The sequence below is a fragment of the Pomacea canaliculata genome, linkage group LG3 (genome assembly GCF_003073045.1).
Source record: "Pomacea canaliculata isolate SZHN2017 linkage group LG3, ASM307304v1, whole genome shotgun sequence".
Classification (NCBI taxonomy): Eukaryota; Metazoa; Mollusca; class Gastropoda; order Architaenioglossa; family Ampullariidae; genus Pomacea; species Pomacea canaliculata.
The window spans coordinates 15018020-15045332 of record NC_037592.1 but is presented as its reverse complement, the minus strand read 5'-3'; the positions used below and the strand labels follow the sequence as shown (position 1 = coordinate 15045332).

General features: G+C 36.4%; 2 protein-coding genes across 2 annotated transcripts; one reads left to right on the top strand and one right to left on the bottom strand.

Annotated features, from left to right (window-relative positions):
* Positions 1–1551: 1551 nt before the first annotated feature.
* LOC112560136 (xanthine dehydrogenase-like) lies at positions 1552–21489 on the top strand. The gene is made up of 34 exons (XM_025231730.1): positions 1552–1797; positions 2641–2783; positions 3273–3442; positions 3779–3939; positions 4548–4624; positions 4918–5000; positions 5517–5748; positions 6007–6086; positions 6285–6428; positions 6770–6872; positions 7264–7412; positions 7621–7731; positions 7946–8012; positions 8561–8661; positions 9175–9333; positions 9536–9658; positions 9785–9883; positions 10740–10797; positions 11112–11261; positions 11634–11826; positions 12254–12358; positions 12672–12750; positions 13344–13458; positions 13735–13815; positions 14112–14221; positions 14680–14793; positions 15215–15376; positions 15605–15733; positions 16055–16185; positions 16682–16813; positions 17059–17182; positions 17788–17884; positions 18265–18372; positions 18566–21489. The coding sequence occupies exons 1-34, from the start codon at positions 1742–1744 to the stop codon at positions 18634–18636; spliced, it is 4017 nt and encodes a 1338-aa protein (XP_025087515.1). The 5' UTR covers positions 1552–1741; the 3' UTR covers positions 18637–21489.
* Positions 21490–21928: 439 nt separating this feature from the next.
* Positions 21929–27307, bottom strand: LOC112559041 (methylthioribulose-1-phosphate dehydratase-like). Its single transcript, XM_025229891.1, has 7 exons — positions 26766–27307; positions 25741–25835; positions 24852–25018; positions 24351–24473; positions 23967–24040; positions 23406–23512; positions 21929–22917 (listed from the first exon to the last, which is right to left on the bottom strand). Exons 1-7 carry the CDS (start codon positions 26784–26786, stop codon positions 22803–22805), a joined length of 702 nt encoding a protein of 233 aa, XP_025085676.1. The 5' UTR covers positions 26787–27307; the 3' UTR covers positions 21929–22802.
* Between the last annotated feature and the right edge of the window lie 6 nt (positions 27308–27313).

Sequence of the window (27313 nt, the reverse complement as noted above, 5' to 3'; positions counted from 1 at the left end):
GCCTGCTATATTTGGTCAAGCAATAGTTTAATTCGCAACAGTGTTTTGCCACATGTACACTCCCCTGTGTGCCTGGCATTGACTGTCCTCTGGATGGCCATAATTATGTGATTATTATAATTACCCTAATACACATTAAAGTTGCTATGAAGAAGCTGATAGACTGACTGAACTTCGAAACTCGTCTGCAGCTGTCTTAGACGGGTCAGATTAAATTATTTCACGGACCGCATATGACCCGAGGTCCGGTCTTCCCACCCCTGTTCTAGTCGCTGATCGGTAAATAATCGGTGTCCGATGGCCTTCAGACGATATACAGTAATCAAAGCCAGGTTGACAGGAACATGACAGTGCTGACTATACCTTCCTACCCAGCCCCACTAACCCGCCGTCTTACTTTACTATTCCACCCAGGAGTGTATACCCAGGGTTGTCCATGGGACATATTTTTCTATCCCGTCCCATCCCGTCCCATGGCAATTTATGCCTGTCCCATCCCGTCCCATCCCACGGGATGTTTCCCATGGGATTCCCATGGTATTAACAATCCTATGGACAACACTGAAAACCACTTTTCGGCTTTTGTTCTATAATTCCTGCTACTTCACATACAATAGATGATTCAGAGGAAAGATTTAAATCCTTGATGAATGAAATAACAGTAAATTTATTTTGCAATATCAAGTATCGACTACCATGGGAAATACAAATGTGTGCTGTCCCATCCCATCCCGTCCCATGGGACGTTTCCCATGGGATTCCCATGGGATTCCCATTCCTATGGATAACACTGTGTATACCGCAGACTTGAGAATTGAACTTCTCTCCATGTGCAGTACAGTCTTGAGCTGCCCACCCCCAACTACTGTCCACTGGATCCATTGTTACAAAGTTGCCGGAGCCACTTGGGAAGACCATGACCAGTCAGGGCGGGGTAGGGGTGACCACGGATCAAGGGGGCTGAGAAAGCTCGTGACGAGACCGTGGGAAAAAGAGGGTGGATGGTTCTGGAACGTTCGACGGGAGATAGAATAAGTAGTGTAGCTGTACAGTTGAGAGGGACTTTTTGGTTTGGAAGTGAGCGTGGAGAGACAGCAGGCCGGCTGAGTGAAACTGAATAAAATTTACAGTTATGCGGCAATTTCCATCTTTGTTTTGTTCTTGTACTGTACTACTATAGCCCACCCCTAAGTAGCCACCAGGGACTGACGAGTTGATAACAAATAAAACATTAAAATTTCAAAGATTTGGAAAACTATACGGATTATCTCCATCCCACCACACACCATGTGCATTGCCCCCTTCGGAGCCTTATAGGTGGTCACCCCAGCTCGCCACCCTCCACCACCAGGATTGCAGAGATCAAACACTGAGAAATGTATCTTTATGTGACTTATCTTTTAATGATCGGGAAAAACCTGAAGGTCTGTGTAAATAATGAGGGTCATACAATACCTGACGAGCGCTTTGTTTATTTCATCGTCTTATTGTTGTTTATCCTTTCGAAAAGGTAGGCGCAGAGATCAGGGGGAATAATGTACCCCCCTCTAGAGACCCACGTGACCCAGTGAAGGGCAGCAGACAGAAGGGTAAAGTCAGCGGGTGAAGGCTGCGCTTCGGTGCCTTTGCTTCCAATAAGGAGGGCAGGAGCGAAAGTTAACAACTTGGTTTGAACTCCCAAATGGTGATGCTCCACTAACCTAGTTTGCATGTCAGACATCGGAGTCTGCAGCCGCTTACAATGTCGTTGACACTGCCACCTAGTTCTGTCGTCTGCTGCCCGGTCTGCAAGGCGAGGTAAGCCACTAGTATCACCATGGACGTATGTAGATATAGTAGTTCGCGGTGTCACCATTTGTTATGATTCGTCGTTTTCCCGACAGTCCATTAAATCTCTTGAGGGCTTAATCAGTGCTAATTTTTTTCTCTTTTGTCGTTCCTTTGTACTGACAATGGTAATTCAGTTGATCGATTGTCCTGGAGTGTGATGCCACTGTTTGTGTCGTGTGTTTTGGCAGTGCACAATGCTTGTTGTCGTGTGTATGACCCCGGTTTTCAAACTGTGGTACACATACCACTACTGGTATGACAGGTGGTACACCATGACTAAGTCTTACACTAGTATACAAATATATATTCGTAGTGGGTAGGGTTGGGAGGTGGTACTCAGTCAATTCAAATTTTCGGAAGTGGTACTCGTCTGGAAAAGTTTGAAAACCGGGGGCCTATAGTGCTATGTTTGTAAACGAGCTCTCGACAACAAACCAACCAAGCGAAACGATCTTGTCAAGCCGGACTCACTGAGCCATGCAGTTTGTGTGTCACAACATTTATAATAATGCAGACCGCGCTGTTGCTGTTGTGCTCTTTGCGCAAACCGATCATCAACCCACCCATGCACCTCCCTCCTAATCTACTCTGTTCAGTTAGTCTTTTAATTGTGTATGTGTGTGAGTGAGAGAGAGATTGTGTGCTCAAGAACTGCATAAGAAAGTTTAAAATGTGCAAAAGCAATGAATTTTCCTATTTTGCAATACATTAGCGTTTTTTAAGCACAGTGACTTTCCTCCTACAAAACTGCCTTCAAAACACAAGTGGATCAGATAAAAACTTGAATAGCCTTTGCATTTTTTGATACAGCCATCTACCACCTGTAGGGAGAGATCTGAAAAATGGTGTCTATGCTGCCACCTGTGAAAAATGCGGCTTCTTCTTTAAGTTTCGTGCCAGGGAACCTACCAACAGTTCCGTCACCTTCACCATAAATGGAAATCAATACACAGGTAAAAAAGACCAATTTTTCTGCCCCTCGTGTAGCTTTAATTTTTTGATTAAGCAGTTTAAGAAAGATAAAATAAGAATTTACATGTACAATTTTCTTATTTCCTTAAATGTTTGTTGAACTGTAAGTCAGTTGCAATCAAGTGTGATTACTTTATTTTTATATATAAGTAATACCAAGTTTAAGAGAAAGGCTGTAAATGAGAAGCATTTTTTTTGTTGAGTCTTTAGTTTGCAGAATACACATCATCAATATTCTATCAGTATCATGCTGACATAGTTACTTTTCAAGCATATGTACTGTAGCCACAGAAAACTGCAGAGGTCATATATTCAGCTTCTGTATTTATATAGTATAAAGAAGCTTCAACATTTAAAGGTTTAAAATTTTCTATTACCTTAAAACTTCATGATTTAAAATATCTAATTTAAAAATTGTCAATCCACAAGCATTCTATATTTGAGGTTTGCTAATTTTTGCTGTGTTGAAGTTGGAAATGACTATAGTCCTGCAACCTCCCTCAATGAATACCTTCGATCATCTGGGATATCAACTGGCACCAAGCAGATGTGCATTGAAGGAGGCTGTGGTGTCTGTCTTGTGGCAGTTAGTTTGTTCAACCCCATCAGCAAGTCAGTGCAGGTCTACACTGTGAACTCTGTGAGTAATTAGAATGGTTGTATCATATTTAAAACAGATGTAAAACATCATTATTATAATCCATAATAAATGACTAGAGGACTCAGACATCTTTACAGTTAAGCTGAATAATAAAAAAACAAATTATGTTCATGTCTACATGGGTCTAACATAAAACTCGTGATTTACCTTGATTTTAACTTTTTGTGAATTATTTCCACTATATAAATGCAAAACTTTATCCGAAGAATTGAAAATGCTTATGAGTTAAAAGCTGACTAGAATGTGACTGATTAATAACATAAAATGTACGTGGTTGTCAGTTTTATCAGTGTTTTATCTGTCTTGATAATGCAGTGCCTTGTCCAGCTGTACATGTGTGATGGATGGGAAATCACCACTATTGAAGGACTTGGCAACCCTAGAGATGGATTACATCCCATACAAGAACGTCTAGCAACATATAATGGTTCTCAATGTGGTTTTTGTAGCCCTGCCCAGGTTATGAATATGTATGGGTAAGTGTCATTCATTTAACCTTGTCATCATACAATGTATTCAGTCATATTTGTTACATAAAAAAAAACAAAAAAACTCATAACTAGGAAGCCAAGAATTACAAAATAAACTTTGCAGTAAATTTTAGTTCTTTGATACAAAAATTTATAAGAAAACAAAAAACAGTAATTATTCCATTGGGCTGATGTAGTATACATCATTTAGTGAATTCATACTTTACACAGACATGATAATAATATTGATGTAAGAAGTGCGTAGCGTAAGTCCACCAACTGCAGTTGGCTGGTAAACACACAAGTGCATGGTTTTTCCTTCTTTTACAGTCAATTTGTATTGCTGAATTTTTTTATGTCAAGGAATCAAGAAATTTAAATATATGTATGTAACTTTATGATATGGTCTTCAAGTATGTTATTTTCTGTCAGGTAACTAAACATTGTGATAGTTTTTGGAGAGGTAGATGTCAGACTGGTCTTGGGTCTTTTATGAAATGATCTCACTGCAGTTGCTTGCTGTTGATTTACTGCCTCTTGTGGCTTAAAAAAACAGACATCTTTATTTAGCTTTCATCGCCTTTACATGGTAGTTTTGTATAATTTTGTAACAGGCTTTTAAAGAGAAATCCACATCCAACAATGAAACTAGTGGAGGACAACTTTGATTGCACAATTTGCCGTTGCACAGGTGTGCATTGTTTTGAGTATGTAAGAGCTAATTTGTAGAGATTTAAAATTTTAACTACGTTGTCTTGTAAGAGTCATAGTGTCTTTGAGCTGTGCAATTGCATCTTATATATTTTTTTATTCTGTGCTAAAGTTTGACAACAAAGAAAAACATGCTTCTCAATGTTGTCGATTCCTTTTACTAATCCTGGTGCCACGGGCATGCTGATAATAGTATTATTCTTGTCTTTACTATCATGTAATTATTATAAGTTATAAATTATATGTAACTTATTGTATTATTATGTTTTTCAGGATACAGGTCTATTCTGGACGCAATGAAATCTTTTTGTATTGATGCTAAACCATCTCCATCAGGAGGCCCTGTAGATATTGAGGTCAGAACATGTCATTGTTGTAGTGAATATTGTATATTGATTACTTGAAAAGAAAATTAGACCAGTAGTTGGCTCAGTTGCTGAGGTGATATTTCCGGACCCAATGCTTGGGTGGCTGATGGTGCAGTGAACTAAAGTGCCTGTCACCATGATAGTGATAACTAGGTGTTGTGGGCATCAGAGCTCACCCCTAACACAACTCAGTGGATGTGACACCTGTTCATTGGGTTAACTGTCAGTGGCTTATTTTGGGTACTCCTAGAGTACCCAGAATAGCACCAGTACAGTAATAATTTTTAGGTCGGTGCTAAAAGACAGAAAAAAATATTCAAGTTATAAAGCTTTCTGCCATTTATTGCTTGTTAATCAGAAAACTAACAATTAATAATAAAGGACTTAAAAAACTGACATTTATTATGCTAGGAATGGAACAAAATTACAAAGGGGATATATTCCACAATGCTTCTGGAGGTGTAAAAGTATACTTAACTGGAGGTTTTTATCTCATTTATCTAGGATCTGGATGCAAAGATTTGCAAGAAGACTGGTGTGCCGTGCTCTGGCAGCTGTCAAAAGTCAAAATCTTCCATTATCTCAGAATGGAATGGTTATAACAGTGATGCTCCCATCCACATTGTCAGTGACAGGGCTCAGTGGTTTAAACCTGTAGACACCTCTACCTTGTACTCATTGCTCAACCAGTATCGTACTGCAAACTATCGACTGGTGTTTGGCAACACTGGCTTTGGTAAAATCATTGTTTACTCAGCAGCCACAAAAAAGCAGAAATCAGTTACAGAAGTTGCACTTTTTATCTTCAGTGCTGTATGCTTGAAGGTGGATATGCTGACAGTATAGATTGAAACAAAATTGTTGTTTATATTTTTCTGGAACTGAAACTATGGTTTTTCCCCAAAACAGAACAAGAAAAAAGACTTAGTCAATGTGTGTTTGTGTTTTTGTGTTTATATTTTACATGTGTAAGAACATGGAATATGATTTGCAGGTGTCTACAAGGATATTGGACCATGGCTGTATGATGTCCTGATTGATTTAAGGGGCATAAGTACATTTTATTCTGTGCAGGTAAAACATAAGTTTACAAACGTCAAAACATAATAGAAATAAAGACTGTAATGAATGGAATCAACAATTTTCATTAAAAAAGCAGAAGAATAATTGATATATTTTTTAACATGCATGACTCGCCATGTTGATTTTCTTTTAACTATAATTTCCTTTGGTCATGTTGCCCTAATGTGTTGATTTCTGCTGCTTAAATAGATGGAAGAGACAGTGAAGATTGGAGCCAATGTCAGCTTGACTAATTTACTGGAACTGTTTGAGACAGTACAAGAAGACTCATTGCCATACTTTCCTGCGTTTGCTTTGCACTTGCGCCAGGTGGCCACAAACACCATCAGGAATGTAAGTTATTTCTTCTTATTATTAAAGCAGATATATTTGGCGCAATTTTCAACCACAGAGTCGACTCAGTGCCCTTTCCAAAACATAGAAAAAAAAAACAAACCAACAACTTCAAAATAGATTGACACAAAAACCACATTCAAACACAGACCGAACTTATTAACAATTATGCAACAATAACAATTAAGGTTTCAGTTCATGCTGCTGCTACACATCAATGTAAAAAACAATTAAATGGTCATCCTTGAAGAATACAGCAAGACTGAGCCACTGGGTTTTCAAAAAAATTCCTCAAAGTCATTTATGTATTTTTATTTTTTTAATATTTATATTTTTTTCAGAGTGGTAGTTGGGCTGGCAGTCTCATGCTGAAACACATACACCCTGATTTTGTATCTGATATTTTCACCATACTGGAAACAGTTGGAACACAGATTGTGATTGGTCAGTAACTGATTCATTTATTCTGAATTTTTCATTAGACTGATCTAAAATACATAAAGGATGAAATTTTCTAACTTCAGACATTATTCCAAAAATGATTAAAAGTACTAAAAGGAGACATATAGATCCAAAGTAACCATTCTATAACTGATAAACCGTCTCCCTGAATTTCCTTTTTCCTCAGACTTCGACCTAGTGACTTTTTGTGACTTGTTTTGGTCACAGTTCATAGCTTCTCATAGACAATGTATTGTGAACTGAGCACTATATCTCAGATAAATTCAAATTTGTCCATTTTTTAATTGTCATATTTTGTAGTAATATTTTATGTGCTAATGGCTATTAAAAAAAAAAGAGAGAAGAGGTAATACATTACTTACATTTGTAACAGCTGATGCAGACTCTCAAGAAGGAATTTATAGTCTGACTGACTTTCTCAACCTAGACATGCGAGGCAAAGTTATCACTGCAGCCATCTTACCTCGCTACACAGATATAAATGTGCACATTAGCACTTTCCGTGTTTCTCAGAGATTGCAGGTGAGAAAGACCCTCATGTAAATTAAATATATTCGTAGATTTATTTAATGGTGTATCTTTTCAAACACACACTCTCTCTCTCTCCTTCACACACACACACACACATTCCTAGACAAGTATGCACAAAATGTTAACTACTTTATTTTGCATACATATATAATATTTCTTAATCATGACTTCATTGAGAATTTTCTGTCTGCTATACCAGAATTGTCATGGGTATGTGACCTCTGGCTTCAACATGACCATAGACCCTAACAAGAACTACACGGTGACATCTCGCCCAACCCTGGTTTTTCAAGGCATCAACAGCAAACTGGTAGAACAATTTAAACTAATAGCTGGACATTTGACTACAAAAGTGTCAGATGGAATTAAAATTTAATCTAAAAGATTCGTTCTTAGACCAAGATGTTGATGGATCACAGGTTAGATCTAAAGATCATAAAACGAATTGGAAGAAACTATAACGAAATGTATCAACAGAACTTTAATAAAATGTATTTGTGGTTTTTTTCCTTCTTATTCTTAAGAATCATGCCACAAATACGGAAGAGTTTCTCGAAGGAAAAGAGCTCGGAAATCCACAAGTTTTAAAAGGTCTGTAGTAGATGTGGTTTTTTTTCCATATATACTGTAACATGTCTGAACTGCCCATCAAACTTCATGACCATCACCGTTGCCATTACTTCCATAATTTTCATCATTGTTAACACTACCATACTCTTCTTTTCTTCATTATGGTCCTGCACATTCAAGCTTTTGGTTTTTCACTTTGTCTTCTTGTTTTCTTATTTGTCTTTACATTCTATAAACCACATGAACACCTGTGTATTTACTCTTTCTTTGTTTGCTGAATCTTCTAACATGTTTTGAAGTTGAAAGTGAACAGCCTCCATTGGTGCCAATTTTTTTTTCACCTTAAGGTTTGCATTAAAGTCAGACATGCATATTTTGAAACATGGTTAACTTTGATGTGGGCAACTCTTAAAAGCGTTAATTTCATGTCACTTAAAATAGATTTCTTATATTTTTGTGAATTTTTTTGTCAGGGTGAAAAAAGTAATCATAACTGTCTACTTTACACATTTAGCTAATATCTTTGGCATATCTGTTAGGCATTTTATAGATTATTTTTACCCCTCTAGATGCTCTGCAATGTCTTGGTCAAGAACTTAACCCTGACAGTAGTCCTGTATTGGCCAGTCCTCAATATCGTCGCACACTGGCACAAGCACTGTTCTACAGAGTAAGTATAAGTGATCTTTATCACCATCTTGTTATGACTAGGGGGCAAACAGTAGTGTAGTGGTTAAAACATTTGCTTGTCACCACTGCAGCGAGCGGCTCAGGGTTCAGATCTTGTCTTGGGACACTCTCTGTATGTGACACTTGTTCGCAGGGCTTGGCGTCAGGGATTTTCTTCGAGTACTCTCGTTTGGTTTCTCTTCCCCCATATAGTGCAAAATTGCCACAAGGTGGAAGCACTTTCCTACTAAATAAGCCAACCAACCAACTAACCTTGTCATGATTTGGTTCATTTTCTAGGAAATGACTCTTGAAAATGGTCTGCTGAAGTTTCCTGTCATTTGGATTTTGGATTTAGCTGGTTTTTTGTCCACCTATACATGGGGTCTTAATCCACTTTAAGTGCATCAGATTAGTTTAGCTTTTTCTCCTTTTACTACAAAAGCTCTTAAAAGATGTAGCAGGTGATTTAGCTGGAGGATACTATTTCAAATGAGTTTTTTTATCTGCCTAGTTTGTCTTGAACGAATGCCCCAATGTTGTGGATCAACGGTTTAAGAGTGGTGCAACTTTCTTGGAGCGGCCAGTGTCATCCGCAGTTCAGACCTATGACACACACAAAGAGGAGTGGCCTGTTACAGAACCCATGACAAAGAGAGAAGCTGTGTATCAGGTGTGCATATCTTGTGTTTGATTATACCTGTAGATCAGGCTTTGCTCTCATAAGTGAATGTTTGTAAGAAAGGAGGATTTTAGGTGACTACTGCTAGTGTCAAGTCTTTCAGTGTGTGTGTGTTTAGGAGAAGAATAATGTTTCATTTTAATAGTTTCTATAGACTGATTAATGGATGATTACAATATCCTGTATCCTGCAGACTTCTGGTGTAACTCGCTTTCTGGATGACCAGAGGCCAGCTCAAAGTGAGCTGTATGCAGCTTTTGTTCTGAGCACAGTGGGCAATGCAGTCATCGACACTGTTGATGCATCACAAGCCCTTGTAAGTTAAACACTTGCATTTCATATGATGTTTGTAGATCTAGACTGTTTTTTTTGGTAATTATCACTTTAATGCAGTTCTAGTTCTATTATTGCTGGTTTTTTTTTTTTGGTTTTTTTTTTTCAGCAACTGCCAGGTGTATACAGATACATTCAAGCTACAGACTTTCCAGCAGGGGGAGAGAACAATTTCATGCCTCAAAGTCAGTACTCCATGCCAGAGGAGGTGAGTTAAGAGCAAAAATTATTCATTTGAAGGAAATCACGACAATGAAAGTTGCAGTCACCTAGATCTTTATATTCGGGTCATCGTCCAACTTTTGGTCATTTCTTACTCAAGACTCATTTTTACCAGGCAGTGATCAAGAGTGTACTGAATTCTCTGTCACCATCTGGCACAGCAGTTCCACCCAAAAGCAGAAAGTCCTACTCATCTTGGTGGTGCGTGCAGCTAGCTGATGTATTGGCTGTGCCCTACCCCCTGCGGGCACAAATTGTGGTGGATGCTTCCCACCTGGCCAGTGGCCTGTTCTGTCTCATACCATCTGGGGTCAGGCGTAAGTTCATCCAGGCCAGATTTTCCCTGTTGAGATATAGTTTCTTTGCTGAATTGATGGCCTTCCTGAACTCCGTCGTAACTCATGTCAGGACCAATACTAGTTGAATGTGTCCTTTTGCAGTCTGAGGGTCATCTTGTGTTTTGGTTGACTCTGTGATGTGTGGGTCGTGTCTAGTCATTGTGGGTAGTATATTATTTGTATATTAGGTCACTGTTCCTGGACATAAATTATTTTTCCTGATATTTTTATTGGTAGGAAAGTGAATGTCAGGCTGTTTTTGCCTTAGCATTGCTTTTGAGAAAGATTATTTTGTGATCTTTTTCATACCAATGTTTTGAAAGTGGAAGACAAAAAATCCCCCCAAAAAATAAAAAAGATGAATCAAATCTCACAAATTCTTTTTGCTATGTGAGGTGTAACTAAAGTTTAACTGAAGGCTGTTATTGGGTAAATATATATATAGTGTTCGATAGACTTTAATGCCATTTGATGTAGTTGTGAAACATGTTTTGCTTGTTACAGATCTTTAGCAGTGGTAAAATTCTGTTTGCTGGCCAGCCTATAGGACTCATTGTAGCTGGTAATGTCATCTTTATTTTTGTATTCTTGGTATATAGTGTTGTATTAGTGATTTGCTAAGAATTGCATCTTATAAATGAAATAAATAAGTAGTGAGCACTGTCCTATCTTCAAAGAAAGGGAGGGGGATAAATAAATATAAACACCTAACTGTGGGATTATCAAGGTAGACAAATAATGCTAGTCTTGTGTTATTGCCTATATTGCCATTTGGTAGAGACTGAAAGCATGATATGCTTTTAAATGTAAAGAAAGAAATGTTGAACATTTTAGGCTTGCTTAGCACTGAAGCTGTTACATGCTGTTTGTGATTAGACGACACCATGACAGCAGAAACTGCAGCATCCCTTGTTAAGGTCACATACAAAGATGTCCAACCTCCCCTGCTGAATCTTGACGAAGCTATCAAACAAAAGTCCTTCTTTCCTGGTGCACCTAACCCTCTTATTGTGGGAGATCCAGATGGTAAGACTTAAGAATGTAATATGAATAATTGTTATACCTGGTTTGTTATTAGTAACTGAACTAAGAACTTGAGTAAATTTTGATTAATCTGTAATACTGGTTTAAGATCTGAGTAATAAATATTATTGAGAGTGTTTTGTTTTTACACTGTACATGTGTTGTTCTAGCATATTATATAATAGAGGTAAGAAAATTTAAAAGGTTTACCTTTTGCAAGGCTTATAGCTCGTGCTAGATATCTAGATACTTTAAAATTTGAAGAAATAATACACACTGCTGCTTTAGATTGAAAGAGATAATATCAAAGAATTTATAAATTGACAGTTTGTTTTGTAGATATTCTGAAGATACTCTTCTATTCTGGCATTTCAGCTGCTATTAAGGGATCCCCCAGGCGCATATCAGGCAGTATTGAGTGTGGCACACAATATCATTTTCAGCTTGAAACACAAATTGCAAGGTGTTGCCTCAATGACTCAGGTGGCATTGAAGTTGAAGCATCCACTCAGTGGATTGATGGAACTTGTGAAATTGTGGCCAAGGTTCTGAACATACCCCAGAGCAGGTCAGTGGCTGCCTACATGCATGAACTTTAATTTATGAAGGATCTTTCCTTCTTTGACATTACCAGATTACATGGAGATAACAGGTTACAATTGCTCTGTAACCAGTGAAAGTTGCCTCCCAGACAATGAGCTTGCAGGTAGTGAGTACCTCTCCTGGTCAGGTGTGCAATGGTCTTTACAGCTCTTGTATGAAGGCATCAAAGCTTTAGTTTATATATACTGCCAAAATCCATGCACTTGGTAGTCTATGCTGCCAGGAAGTCAACTTTCAATTGTTACAGAGCTATTATATCATTCGTGGTCATGTCATCTGGTAAGTTTCGAAGAAAGAATATTTACAACAAAAAAAGTTAATGTAATTTTTAAGTTGTTTTTAAATTTATACTTTCTTGTATTTTTCTTGCGTTTAATTTGTGTCACTAACAGTGTGATGGTGGAAGTAAAGCGTCTGGGAGGAGCATTTGGATCCAAAATTTCTCGAAATTTCCAAGTGTCAGGAGCTTGTGCTTTGGCAGCATACATCATGCAACAGTGAGTAAATCACATGAGTATGTCTCTCTTTCTATAATTTCATCACTGAATATGTATTTTTCAGATGAAGACATATTTTCACATTATTGAGTTGATCTTTGTCTAAGTGATTATCAAGTCTTTATTATCAATATTATTCATTCGCAGTGCAGGGTCAGAAGCAGTGTAATAGGATATAGCAATTTTTTTCTGTGGACTATTGTGTTGGCCATGCAGGTGAAACATTGCCTCCACATTGTTTAAGAGAATATAGCAATTTACTGTAGTTTATATCTCAGAAAGTTCATTGGTTTCTGTGAAATGTATGTTTCAGACCAGTTCGCCTTCGAATGGGTTTTCATGACAACATGAAAGCAATTGGAAAGCGGTTTCCTTTCCATGCAGACTATGAAGCAAGTATCACAAATATTTAATGGTTTCTTTTATTTTAATGATAATTGACTTTGTAGAGATGAGCTTAATGCAGTGTGCATGAAAAACTACAAATGAACCAGCGATTAACAGCACAAAGAATGGGTGACTTGGGGAAGAGGAATGAAGTGTAGGGATAACGATGAAGAATTGAAGAGGGAATGAAAGAGTTTACTGGATTGGGTTTTGAACTTTTGAGGCTGGATTTGAAAGCTTTGAATGTAGACAGTTTGAAGAGAAGGGGGCAAATAATTCCAAACAGTGGTACCAGAAAAGGAGGAAGAGGGCATGTATTTCATCTAATGCATGGCACACAGAGAAAGTCTGATGGATGGCACAGAAAGAAGGTCTAATGGATGGTAGGTAGAGGTAGCTCAGAAAAATAGTTTGCTGGAGCAATGCTATGAAGACAATGGTAGCACAGTGTGGCAATCAAGTAATCAATAAAAGCTTAAACTTGCAGCCAGGGAAGAAAGGTGTAGTAGGGTCTGCTTTATGCTGATGGGAATAGCATTATATAGCACAATGTAGAATTTGTTTAGCTTATTGTATTACCAGGTTTGTTTGTTTATAGGTGGGGTTCACAGAGGACGGCTTGCTGAATGGCATCAAGATTTTTTTCTATGCTGATTGTGGGTCTTCCCCAAATGAAAACTCAGTCATCAATATGTATATCTGGATGGACAATGGTATGAAAACTGTAGATAAGGTTATTGAAGCTTTATCCTTGTAAGCAAGATCTGATGTGCACACTGATGTCATGAACTCTTATTTATGATGACATATTGTCTGTTTTTGAGCTTTTGTTTACATGATTTGGTTATAGCTGTATGTCTGGACAACATAAAGAGCAACATTTTCAGAAAATCTATTTTTATCTATTTTCTGTAACATATATTACAGTGAAAATATAATGAAATGTGGGTAAGTTTTTGTTTTCTCTTTTTTTTTTTTGGTTATTCTAGCTTACCATTGTGACAACTGGAATTTCACCCCAGCTTTAGTGAAAACCAACAAACCATCCAATGCTTATTGCCGTTCTCCTGGTATGGCTGATAAACCTATTCCTTTCTTTATTTTTTTTTCTGTTCTTCATAGGGAAAGTTATTTATGCACTGATTCTTAGTGCAGGAACATTTCTTCATTAACATTTTTGGACGACCTGACTATTGAGAGCTTAGGGGCATCTTGGACTGGATATTGTAGGAAATCTAGCAGTTGAATATGGTATCAACATTTGAAAGACATGCTCTATCTTTTCACAAAGCTTTACAAAAAAGCTTATCTCCTAAACTGAGCTGCTGAAAAGATTGTGTTTAAAGCAGTTGATTGTTATGTGCAGGTTCTGTACCAGCCCAGTTCATTATGGAATCAATCATGGAGCATGTCGCCAAGACTATCAATAAAGACCCCAGTGAAGTCCGCAAGCTCAATCTGTATCAGAAAGGGCAGGTTAGTTTTATGCTTCTTTTCAGGGAGAAGTAAAAGCCTTTGCACAAAGACGAGTACATATATGTTCCCTTACATGCGTAGTATATGTAGTGTGACAGATCGAGGTGGAGCCGGATAATCTGCATCATTACTTAAAATAATAATTTTATTATCTTTTCTTTTTTTAAATATATTCTTGTTGCTTGCAAGAAGTTTAAATTTGCATGCTTCTTGTTACAAATCATCTAATTTGTTTAATAAACTTAATCTTGTAATAATGTATGTGGTAAAAATGTACTGAACTACAATAGAAGAAAGTGTAATATGCTGACATCTTTAACAGTCCATTGTCTATTTAATGTTAAATAATCTAACCCTAACCCAGTCAAATTTTAATGTTTAATAATAATGCAGTACCTAATAACAGATTAAACTGTTGTTTACTAGATGGATAAATATTATTGTTATATCTGACACAGACATCTGCTGGTGGCATGAAACTAGACTACTGTATTATCAGGGATCTTGTGGCACAACTTGAGGCATCATCTGACTTGGCTGTTCGTAAAAAGACAGTAGAGGACTACAATAAGGTATAAATGTATTGAAAATTCAACAACATTGTTGTGTGGCAATGAAAACATAATATGATGTAAATATCAATAAGAATAATAGAAATGGATAAACATTTTCTTTATAGCTGCATAAACCATTCATCAAGTGAGAAATTTGGCAGAGAAATTTTCCTCCTCTTCTGGCCACACCATTTTGAATTAAAGTTTGTCTAGTAGATGCATGGTTAGGGAGATCAATGAATTAATCCAGTTGCTTAGTGTCAGATCATCCATAAGGCATTGAAAAAAAGAATTTAAAAGGAAAATTTCATTTCTTCGCCAAAAAAATAAAATATCAATACTTTTGAAATGAGCCTTTTTATTTACTCCATGTTTTTTACAAAGAGACCTCATTTTGCTGAATGAGAGTCTATTTTTGAGCTGCTTGGTACATGTGCAGGCCAACAGGTGGAAAAAACGTGGACTTTCACTGGTGCCAACACGATTTGGTCTTGTTTGGCGGAGTGGCTACTTTAATGTGTTTGTAGCTATCTACCACAGCGATGGCACTATTGTTATTGAACATGGTGGCATAGAAGTTGGACAAGGTATCAACCAAAAGGTGAGTTTATCATATTCATGGTATACTTTGACATGAAGCCAAATATATAGATCTACACAGATCTAATTTATCCTTTTTTTAAATCAAAATAAGAGGAAAATAATAATAATTAACTTGGAAAAAGTTTTATTGATTTCATGTTATTTCATGATTGAAATTGGGTACAGTGTACCGAATAAATAAGTTTTAATTATTTTGGAGCCTCACATTGACTGTATGAACTTGCAGGTGGCCCAAGTGTGTGCCTATGAACTAGGGGTGCCACTGAACCTTATACGTGTTCAGAAGGGATCTTCGGTTACCAATGCCAACTCAATGACCACAGGTGGCAGCATCACGAGTGAACTGAACTGCTTGGTAAGGGTGTTTTTGTGTGTGTGTGAAAATTAGCACAAATCAAAGTAGAATCAGGGTATCAAGGACTTTCTTGGCAAACTTTTTGGGGCCTGTCTTTTTCTGGCTTTCCATGCTGCTAGGGAGTTCTCGCCACAGCTTTCATACTCCTTTTGGTCTTCATAACATCTCCTCTAACCTTATCATTCACAAGCTTCTCTGACAAGTCTGTCACTAGTTCTGCTGAAAATTATTGCAGCAGCAGTTGATAGTATAGGTGCAGCATCCTTAAACTTTATCATTCCCCAGTCTAATCTTTGCACCCATTGTTTGTTTGATTGACAGGGTGTTGTGAATTGCTGTGAGCAGCTCAAAGAACGCATGGCTCTTGTCCGCCAGAAGATGAAGAATCCAACATGGCAGCAGCTAGTTACGGCCTGCTATCAGCAGGGTGTGGATCTTTGTGCCAGATTCATGTGAGAAGCCTTTTTTGTGATTAACTGCAAAGCTTGTATTTTAAGAAACAAGGATATATTTGTTTGTGCCATATATTAAAGTTTATACTAAAGAAGTTAACAAAAGTTACCAGAGTACAAAACTTTCATCCTGAATCATTGACCTTATTTGTCTCTCAAATTTATCAAAGATCTCACGTGTACTTTATTATCATTCTTTAATTGTTACACTAGCACACTTCCCCTAGCTGAACCAGCTGCAGAGGGGTAACTGACTCCTTAGACTTAGAGGGTTGGAAAGGTAAAGCAGTGTGGCTGAGGAGATGAGCAGCATCCCACACAAAAATCCAAGCCCTAGAAAAATGAAAGAAAAGTGAGGATTCTAACACCACACTTTTATAAGATCATAAGGTCATTAGATTACCTTTACCGTTAGCTATTACAGTTTTTAAAAACTGTTCTGTGTATGTTCTTGGACTATTATTTGTTCAGTATATAGAATTATTTTTTTCTGCAGGACTAATCCTCAGGATAAATATGACTGCCACTACAATGTTTATGGGGCAGCAGTGACGGAGGCAGAGATAGATGTTTTGACTGGACAATCACAGCTCCTGCGCTGTGACATCCTCTTTGACTGTGGTGAAAGGTAATAAAGATATGAAGATAATTTGTTAAAGCTCAGTAGAAGACACGAAAGTCATTCTTTCTCAGTAAAATATAGGACTGAGAATTAAAGCATGGCCAACCTAGCTGAAAGTTAAAACAAAAAATCAAGAGAAGATAACAGAGAAATTGAATTTCTTTGTCAGTCTTTAATGATTTTAGCCTACTCTGCCATGGGCAGGAGGTTTTGCACCAATAACATATAAGCTCTAAATGTTTTGCTTACAGCATAAATCCTGAGATAGACATTGGACAGATTGAGGGGGGATTTGTTATGGGACTTGGGTATCACCTGACAGAGAAGATGAAATATGATCCAGACACAGGAGTGGCCCTCACTGCTGGGACATGGGTAAATAAATATTTATCATTTGTGGACATGAAATTTTAGGAGTGAAATTCTTATGTACGAGTGTAAGAATTTCTGACTTTCTTGTACATTACTCTTTTTGGGAAAGTATATCTTTGTGTCTATTAACATATTAGGGCCTGTGATGTTCATCATGATGTGATGTCTGGTCACTTTTTATGAATGCAGTAGTGGTCAGAATGACAGTAAATAACCATAATCTAGTGAGTTAAGGCTGTCTTTTTGATCATGGCAGCTAGTTCCTTATCATTTTATCCAGCATAGTTTAAGTGGCATCCCTTACACACTGCACTAATGGCAAGCTGCTAACACACCGATTTGAGAAGCAGAGAAATTTGAAAAACCCAAGAAAGGAACATATATTTTTATTCTGCATGATTACTTTGTGAACAAGATAAATTATTTTTATTGTAATGCTTTGTCTTGGTAGTTGTAAACAATGATTGGGGTTACTGTTGGACTTTTTATATCGTTGATAAGCCACAGTCTTACAAAATGACGGGATGTCTGAAGGTATTTTATACCATGATTACTTTCATGTGTATTAATCATTCATGTGCTATTGCAAAAGACTTTTGTCATTTTAGGAATACAAACCTCCTATGGCAAAGAATTTGCCGATTGATTTTCGCTTGGATTTACTCAAGAATGCACCTAATCCAATGGGTGTCCTTGGATCTAAGGGTAAGACTTAAGAATAAAATGTAATAGTTTAGATCTTTAATATGTAGCCAAAAGCCACTACCATTTCCAAGAAAGCATTATAGGAGCAAGGGAAACTTTGAGGGGATCATTTTTCATCTGGCTGGATAATACAGCAAACAATGAATGAAAAGAATTGAAGATATGTGGTTAAAGTTCATATTGTATAGTTTGTTTAGCATAGAGCAAATTAATATACTATTAAAATATCTTTGTGTGCTGATAGTACGATGTATGAATATATTATTGTGTCATGAGCTGATGTGAGATTTACAATAGCTAATACTGCTGGTATTGCTTTGTCATTTAGCTTAGTTTTGAGTGAATGAGCCTTACATTTACTTCTGTTTTTGTTGGCACAGGTTCTGGTGAGCCACCTTTAGTGATGTCCTCTTCTGCCCTGTTTGCCATCAAACATGCAGCTGAGGCTGCTCGAGCTGAGATTGGACAAGATGTCTTCTTTTCTCTTAGTCAGTGGCAAAAGTTGTACATTTTATAAAAATATAAAAACTTGAGAATGAGACAGACAAGAGAATGTATGGCAATGTGCATTTCTCTGGGTGTGTGTGTGCATGCACATAAGAATGTCTCTGTGTATTGCATTTGTCTTTCAGTCGATTATTGAAGCATTAGCTGTTTAATTTTTTTCTGTTTCTTTTACAGATTCCCCAAGTTTGGTAGAAGATGTTCAAACAATATGTTTGCTGGATGCTTCTCAGATGCTTTTCAGCTGAACATCTAGTTTCCATATCAATGCTGTTCAAATGGCTTTGTTACTGTTTGGCTCAACAACGTTGCTCAACAACAAATTCCTCTCTGGATTCATTATGTGCTACATACTAAATTTTCCCTGGAGATGATTTGTAGTAACAATGTATAGTGTATAGCAAATGTGTATGTATAAAAAAACAAAATGACTAATCTGTCTTTCATGCTTTTTGTAATCAGACATTGCAACAAGAAACCATGTGATACTGACATTTGATGTGTGTGTGTGTACAAATGTATATATCAATCTAAATCTGTGAATCTTTCTCTCTATATACATATGCACATTTACATTCATAAGCACACATCACTCCACTGATTTTTGATGGCAGTGCTGTGACTTGCTCTTGTCAAGTTTCTCTCTTGCCACACCTCTACCTCCCTTTTTTATACCCAACAGGAGGGCCATTATGCCATGGGTACCCAACCATATTGGTGGGATCCATCTAGCAGAGGTTGGGTGCAGTCCTGTCCATCCTCTCTGGACCACAAACTTGCACTCTAATTAGTGCTGCTGGCTGACCAGTCAGCCTTCAGCTGGTATCTTACACCAGACTCTACCACACGATGACTTGTATCTCTTGAATGGTATTAACTGCTCACATGAAGAGAATTAGCATCTCGTGATGAACTAACCCAACGAAGAATAAAGATTTGCATGATCATCAGCATTGAACTTGGCATTTTGTTGTGGACAAAATACTAATATACAGTTTATTATAACTACTTGTTGTAAAATACTCCTCTTACAGGTTTATATGTGGCCTACTTTTGCTTACATTTTAAAGAATAACATACAGGATTAGTGAGTCGTATTTTTCCTTAATAACCATTATAGTTTAGTAAGACTGTTGGAGAGTTCTATTTTTGTGTAAACAATCTTAATTTTTTGTTTATCTTGGTGCCAGCTTTTAAATGGCTAGAATGAAAATGAACAGAAAGAGATATAGCCTGTTTAAGGAGCAGATCATGAGTTGTATATTCACACATGGTATGCTTACTGTGACCAAAGATGAGTATGTTTGTAATGACCAGAGACTAACAGAAATTGTGGACCTGCTGTATGAAGTTGCCAATGTCCAAATTTTTGGACTATGTAAAAAGTGCATTTAAAAGATTTTTTGTTAATAATTGAAAGGTTGTAATGACTAAAAAATGTCTAACTTGTAATATTAGAAAGATTACTTTTGAATCATGTGAAAATCTTGAACTGATTAATGTGGCTTAACATCTGATGAGTATGAATTGTCTGTTAGCGGTGGCATATAAACATCTGTTAGGCATATTTTGTCATGGCAGATGTCGACAGATAGACATGTTGGGGGGTTTGTTTTTTTTTCTTGCTGTGACAGGGGTAATGTTGATCATTGTCTTATGCATTCAGAGATTTAAAGGGAGTGTTCCTTTTTTGTTTATATTTTGTAACAATCATGTTTTCATTACTTCTTGCCACAAATTCTTTCAAGCTTTTCCAGATATTAATAGAATTATAGTATATTGTATTGAGACATATACTCAAAATGTATCTTTCCTATACCTTTTGCATTTTGTTTTAAAATTTAGTAATCCAGAGTTATGTATGTGGGAAAATAAGTATTATCATATCACCATCTTTACCAGATGAAGATAAACTGTTTGTGGTATGACCATTTAAAAAGGTGAGGAAAGGAGAAGGTTGCGGAAGGAATATCCTACTATTCAAGGAATAGTTTCACATGTTTCTAAAAGTTAAAACTTCCTAAAGTCCTAAAATTGTGTTGTGCACTGCACAGTATTTCTATAAAGATGATTATCTAAACAGATTTAGGGTCTAAAAATATTTAAACTTTAATATATGTTGTGTGACTGGATTGAGTTTTATCTTTTGGATTCTGCTTAAACTTTTTTTGTTGTTCTTGTTGTTAAATGTTGCAATATGCTATTCAAACTTCTGCAGGCAATCAGCATTCATCTTCTTGTCTCAGTCACATCTTTGTTTCTACGGGTTTATTGTGGCACTATTGATAACTATGTGGAAGTTATAGCCGATCTAAGTGTTGTGGGATTAAATATACCACAAGGAGGAGGAAATTTTCTCATAAAAATAATTGAAAAAGAGTTCCCAACTATTCAGATATTCATGTACATCTTATTTTCTTTACCACCCTTTTATCCTATACTCAGGATGTTGCATATAGAAGTGCCATCAAAGCTGGCTCAAGTGCAGCAAAAAATGTATGCTCTAGGTGGTCTTTAACCAGCTGCATGTACGATGAAAGTTATATCAAGCTTTTTACTTTAACACTTGCAAATTACATACTTTAGTCCAACTAAAAGTATGGTCTAAAAGCAAGATTGAAAAGATTGTGATATTACATACAACCTCAATTCCCAACTGTCATTCTCATAAATCACTGTTTTGCTTTGAGGTAACTTGGCAAATCATTAATGTTTTTAGTTACCTGTGATAAAAATTAGTAATTAAAAATAACAGTGTATTAAATTACTTAATGATATTACCTAAACCACCACAGAAAGGGTCTGGAAGAATTTAACTCGGATATGCTAAATACTCAAAGTTTTGTTCATTCATTCATGAAATTATCTCAGGTTTTTGACAGTGATTTTGTAGCAACCAAAAGGTTTTCCTTTGAGCTAGAATTTTGAAGCAAAAACTGTTATATTTGCATTTCTAAGCGAAAAAGAGTAGTTTTGAAACTGCAAAAGTGATGCCTATTGTAAAAGTATACTATTTTGTATTGTATGTCTTGTATGTTTCCATTAGATAATTAGAGGTATATTGTTTTGACTACTCTTGGGTCATAAATATTGTCTTATCTGTTTTGTTTTATCTTATTTGAGTGAATGTGGGCTTTAATTTACTTTACAGAAACCAAGGACATCAAAGGAGAAAGGTTAGAATTTGGGTTAGGGCTAGTGTTATTTAAAAGATTAGGGTTAAAAATTTTTAAAGCCACTATTGGATCCGAATGAATCAAGGACATAAATTAGATTTTGGTGCTTTTCATAGCGATAAAAATGTCGATCTTCTGTGGAATGTGGTGGGAGGGAAGTGGTGAAGTGCATGAGCCAGATGTTATTTTATGCAAAGAAAAAAAGGTGATTTTGATTTGCAAGAAATTTGATTTTTGGAAACTGGGAACTATCTCTGATTTGCATGATTATTTTTTACAAGCATGTCTCTTATTTACAGCAAATATGTGTGTGTGCGCACATGAACACATCCACACAATTAATGGGACCGACTGCTTTAAGAAACATATCTACACATCTGAATCCAGAAAAGCTGTTTATTGAAAAATCCATAACCACAATTCACTTGTTCACAAACCCAGTTTTTCCCATGCACATGATAAATATTTAACCACAATACACTACCATTCATAAAATTATCAAATAAGATTTGACATTTTATTTATAATAAATTTTCAATTCCCAAGCATCACCATAGTAGTCCACTGCATAAATATTCTGCCTGAGAATTGAATTAAAAATCATCTCTCTCCTGACTAGACATGCTGACGTTAGCTGCAGTTTTCACATCATTCGCAATCATGCGACCGCATCTTCTATTATGAAGTTATCTACTTTAAGCTTTTGTAATCATGCAGTCCCTAATTCAATGTTTTCAACATAAATTTCGAAATAAAGAAAAACAACACCACGGCTGCCATACAAATTTAATGCAAAACTGCTCAACAAAGTTTACCACGCAAAATTTCTCAATAGATTACAATGTGACAAGTACAACCTACAAAAAAAAAAAAAAGTTTTTTCTGTCTCGCTCTTGAACCCTAATTTGTATTTTGTATAAGAAACAGTATTGTACAACGCAGCTGGAGGAAAAAACACAACATTATAAACAATCTGGCTGTTAAAATACTGATAAGACTTAAAATACTGCACTATGGGAAGTGCTCACTCATATGTTTGCCTGGATATAACAACATACAACGTGTGATTAAAAAAAAATTATTCATATATGCCATTAGCACCAGTTTCAACCATGCCTACACAATGCACCACGCAGCAGGAGCTGTAAACCTAACCATGTCAGCACAGAGTTTCTGAAATGGCTAACCAATTAGGACACTGTCTTTCCAAGAGTGTTGGCTCAGAGGTCACCCATCAATTATACACAGTTAGATGTATAGGCTCCTTTTGGTGCCTTTGGCACTTGAGTAGGATCCAGTCCCATTTGCTTCATTCGAACAGCAATATCAAAGAGGTAGTCATAACATTCACACCTGCACAAACATTATTGCTATTATGCATCCTGATCAAAGGCTAAATTGTAGCAAATTGAAGAATGCCCCCCTTTCCCCCTAACACCCATTATACCTAAATTTCCCTACCCATTAGCTTAGTTTTAAAGCTAACAGAAGCTAATGGGAATTTGATAAGGCCTGGTTGCCTGTATAATACTAACTTAAAGCAAATCTTGCTGCATTTGATTCTTACCTTTTATTATTTCTTAAAATTCCTTGGATACAAATATTTAACAGTAGCCCTTTGTTCATAACAAAAATAAGATCCTTTTCTCTCTTGGCTCAAAACCCACTTCCTTGCTTGCTCGTTCCTTTAAGCAAACATACAAAATGGCTGTTTTGAACTGTGTCAGACATATGTGCACCCGTGTGAGTGTGTATACATGTGTGTGATTTACAACAGGTACACGATTGAAAGTGTAATATAAATGTGCTTCAAAATAAAATATCAAGTACAGTATACTTACATGCTTTTAGCTTTCTCCCAGGTGTCTCCCCATACATAGACACCATGCCGCCGCACCAGAACTGCACAAGTATCTGGATAGTCTTCCATTGCTCTAGCCATTTCTGCCTATAAATAAATGCTTGCCCAAGTTGAAAGATGCACATGAATATACTAATTATCAATTCTACGATATATCTATACAATTTGTACAGTTCATGAGTTCTGAAGATGCATAATGTTGCAATGTCTTGTGCCATTTATGTTTACTTCAGGGATATGTTGTTGCAACCTGATCTGTCTAGCTACCTTAATCATCAACTTTGGCTGGCATGTTTCAGGCAATGTTTAGACTTAGATTTGCCTGAGTATGAAGTCCACAAGTATATTAGTACTCTGATTATCTAAAATAACAAAAAAATCTTAACAAATATTAGGACAAATAACATCATTTTCATACTGGAGCTAAAATGTGCTTAGTCCTTTCATGCATTCAGATAACTTATATTTGTTATGTTTGCATGCCATGCTGCTAAATGTCAAGAAATAAATAAGATAATGACCATCACCCTATTCAAATTACCTGTAAGTCTTTTTCTTCTGGAGTGTTTTCAATAATTGGTACAACCAATTCCTCATCGTAACGATAATAAGACCCTGTAACAATTAAACACCACTGTACAATACTGAATTTTTGACTTGGGCCTTGATGAGTGTAAACAAAAGCTTCATAAGCAAAACTAATTTGAAATAGGCTTTTCACCTACAAAACTCTATCATGGAAAATATGTTCTTAAGTTAAAACTTCATCTTATTTACCTAACCATTTTGAAACATGATGAAAGAGAAGTATAAGTTTTTTAAACAGTGGATGCAGGGCAATGTTATATCTTACTTTTTATTGTGCTGCTTTGCTGTAATTACAGATGTGATAATTAACACACACAGAGTGCCATGTCCTCTTTACCTTGACTACATTTTTTTATGCCCTTGATCATCTCCTGGTGAGTAATTCGAAATTCTGTTTCAGGGTATAATAGTGTTGCCATAACAGCATTCTTGGAATGTGTGTGGATGACTGCTCCAGCATCTGATGATAAGAACCGATAGCATCTTTACAATATTTTACTGTCTTATTTTGCCTTTATAAAGCAATTCTTAAAAAGAAAAGTGGAACAATTTTTTTTTATAACTGAAGAAGTCAAATCTTTTTTGTGACATTGCAATATAACATAAATGCACCAAAATGTATCCAGAATTCTTTTGTTATTTGTCAGCGCATATTTGTACATCTTTGAATCCCTGTTAATTTTAGATTATTTTGTATGACATGTCCTTGTAGGCAGTCATTGAAATTGTGACTTGAAGCTGAGCTTTCTATTTTCTTCTTAAGATATCAGAACTATCAAATTATGCCCCAGTCTATGTCAAATTAAGAGAAAATTTGTCAGTAACAAAGAATCCTCACTTCTCATAGTATAGGCATTCATAAACAGTGGCGTGCACTGGCTCTTTTTCAGTTTTTTCTTGGGTGGAGGCCCGTCAATATCTCTTTCATCAATTGTCTGTACAAACAGGTCAGCTGGTTCGATCCTCTCTTTCTGTACCCCAGAGGGGGCAATGTAGATTTCGTTGCTTGAAAAGACCAAATCCCAAATAAATCAGCAAAGAGATCTAAAATCGTTTCTGAGGAAAAAAAGACCCTATCCCATCAAACAAGGATCATTAATTCAAAGGGATTAATTTGACAACTGGATCATATTAGTTATTACTGTGTAAATTACTCACAATGGAATCCTTTAAATGTGCACTGAAAATGTACCTTTTCCTTAAGCATTACCCCTAAAACAATCCACACAATACTAGTCCTTTGTCACACCTTCACCCTTTTATGCTTATTGCTACTTCCCTACTAGTCTTCATTTGCAAAATGATGAAACTCTCTGTCCTTGTTCTCTACAACTGTTCCTGTAACATTTTGTGATAGTAATGCTAATGTTCTGTGATCCTGTTATCTTGACATTTTGATGCACTCTCCTTTCAGTGCATTGGAAGAGGAATGCCTTGTGACTTTTCTTGTACACATATATGTACTCCCTAAAAGATAAAATCTTCACGATTAAAGTTTAATTACTCCCCCACAATTACTTCAAAGGCTAGTGCAGTGGGTTTTGTTTTTTTTGTATTGATGGTGCTCTTCTCAATGCAAACAAAAATCCCCTCACAATCTATTGCTGCCATATTTCTTTAATATTTATTATTTTCACAAAGTTTGACTCTTCAAGTAGTCTAGCAGTTGTGTGTGTATTTCATATTGATGCTGCATTTAGCAATGACACAAGAGATTGTGATCTTACTTGTACTTTACAGTTATGCCACCGCCGGTGCCTGTCACCCATTCCAGTTTATAAAACAGACGACATAACTCTGGAATAAGGTTTCTTGGGTGCTCCTGCAAAAGAATGTTAGCCAACAAAATCAACATAATTGTAATGTTAAATTTAATTAAAATAATCATAGCTTTTAAAAATAAATGCAATAGAACTACTGAGCCATCCCAATAATAAATGTTTCTCCTCATATCTCATTGGTCAATGCGAAAAAAGTCCATTAACGTTTCCCTTGAAGGGTTGAAGAATATACTTTTCCTTTACCTTCAACAAACTTTCATGCATATAAGTGGCCACTTCTTTTTTTGCTTTTTTCCCAGTTTTACCTACTGTAACCTGTAGTGGCTAAAGTCTAGATCTGTTATTGTAATACAAACATACCAGAGATAAACAATGACGTACTTTTTTTTTAAAAACTGCAGCTAAAGCTTATGTTCTGATTCCCACGAATCTTTGTTTTAGGTAATGCTGCTATCACGCTATTTGTTCAGGTCACAATTCAGACACAGCAACTGTTGTCCTCCTTACTTACCCTAGACTTGATAAAATTTCAAAGTTCAGGATATCATGCAATATGCTACATAGGTAATTGGTTTAGAACATGATTGGAAGTAATGTGCTGTGCTGTATCTGGCAGAAATTCAATAATAGTACCCAGCAGATAGTACTCAAGTGGTTTAACTGATTATGGATTTTTAAATCAATAAATTCGTTGGTGTATTGTATACTTCCCAGCATGAACAAACTGGAACTTGCCTACATGTCTGAGAATTTCAAGACATCAGGCCATAAACTAATGAAAAACGATCAACCAATATTATCATTAAGATACCGTGCCTTAAAATTAAATATTGCTTGATATACTTGACAAGCTGCTGTCACTGTGATTAATCAATCATCGAATTGTGTATTTTTTCTCTAGGGTGTCCGTCTCAATATAACATAAGTTAAATCAGCAACAAATTTCATTTTTAATCATATTGGATACTGACCTTCGGATAATTTGGATCCATACCAAGCTCGAAAACCAAAGAATTTTACTTTAAGTTCACAGGACTGTGACTAGTCACTGGTGAAGCACTGAGCTCAGGCTGCTGCTGTGTGATGACAAGACTCGAGTATGGATCGAATGTTCGAACGGCGCTCGGTGTCAGTGCAGCACGACAACCGATGTAGAGGCCGAACAATATGTTATTAATTATTGTAAAACAGACTAATAGCTAATTCAAAATTGTAAAATTTTACGAAAAGTTTTCAGAAGAACACACTGCAGACGTCTTCGCACGTTGAGACTAAGGGAGAGCACTCACAACGTATACGCGTACGAGCACACAAACACACCAACAAGACAAATGATCCGTATTTGTCTCGCTACATTAGTCTCGAATATACTTTTAAAAGTAGTCTTTCCGTTAATGTGAAGAAGTACTGTGTTATAGAAGGTTCCATTTATTTAATTTTATAATTTAAAGATATTATGCAGTAGACAGCAATAAAACAGATCAGCTTCAAAAAGACAGAAGTCTGTGGTCTGAGTCCA

What these genes read in the sequence shown, in the direction of transcription:
- LOC112560136 (XM_025231730.1), top strand. Translation starts at nt 1,742, where the DNA reads ATGTCGTTGACACTGCCACCTAGTTCTGTCGTCTGCTGCCCGGTCTGC. An exon ending in TATAGGACTCATTGTAGCTG is followed by an intron (nt 10,798 to 11,111) that starts GTAATGTCATCT and finishes GTTTGTGATTAG; the next exon opens with ACGACACCATGACAGCAGAA. An exon ending in GGGTGTCCTTGGATCTAAGG is followed by an intron (nt 17,885 to 18,264) that starts GTAAGACTTAAG and finishes TTGTTGGCACAG; the next exon opens with GTTCTGGTGAGCCACCTTTA.
- LOC112559041 (XM_025229891.1), bottom strand. Translation starts at nt 26,786, where the DNA reads ATGGATCCAAATTATCCGAAG. An exon ending in TGGATCCAAATTATCCGAAG is followed by an intron (nt 25,836 to 26,765) that starts GTCAGTATCCAA and finishes ATTCTTTTGCAG; the next exon opens with GAGCACCCAAGAAACCTTAT. An exon ending in CAGAAGAAAAAGACTTACAG is followed by an intron (nt 23,513 to 23,966) that starts GTAATTTGAATA and finishes ATTTATTTATAG; the next exon opens with GCAGAAATGGCTAGAGCAAT.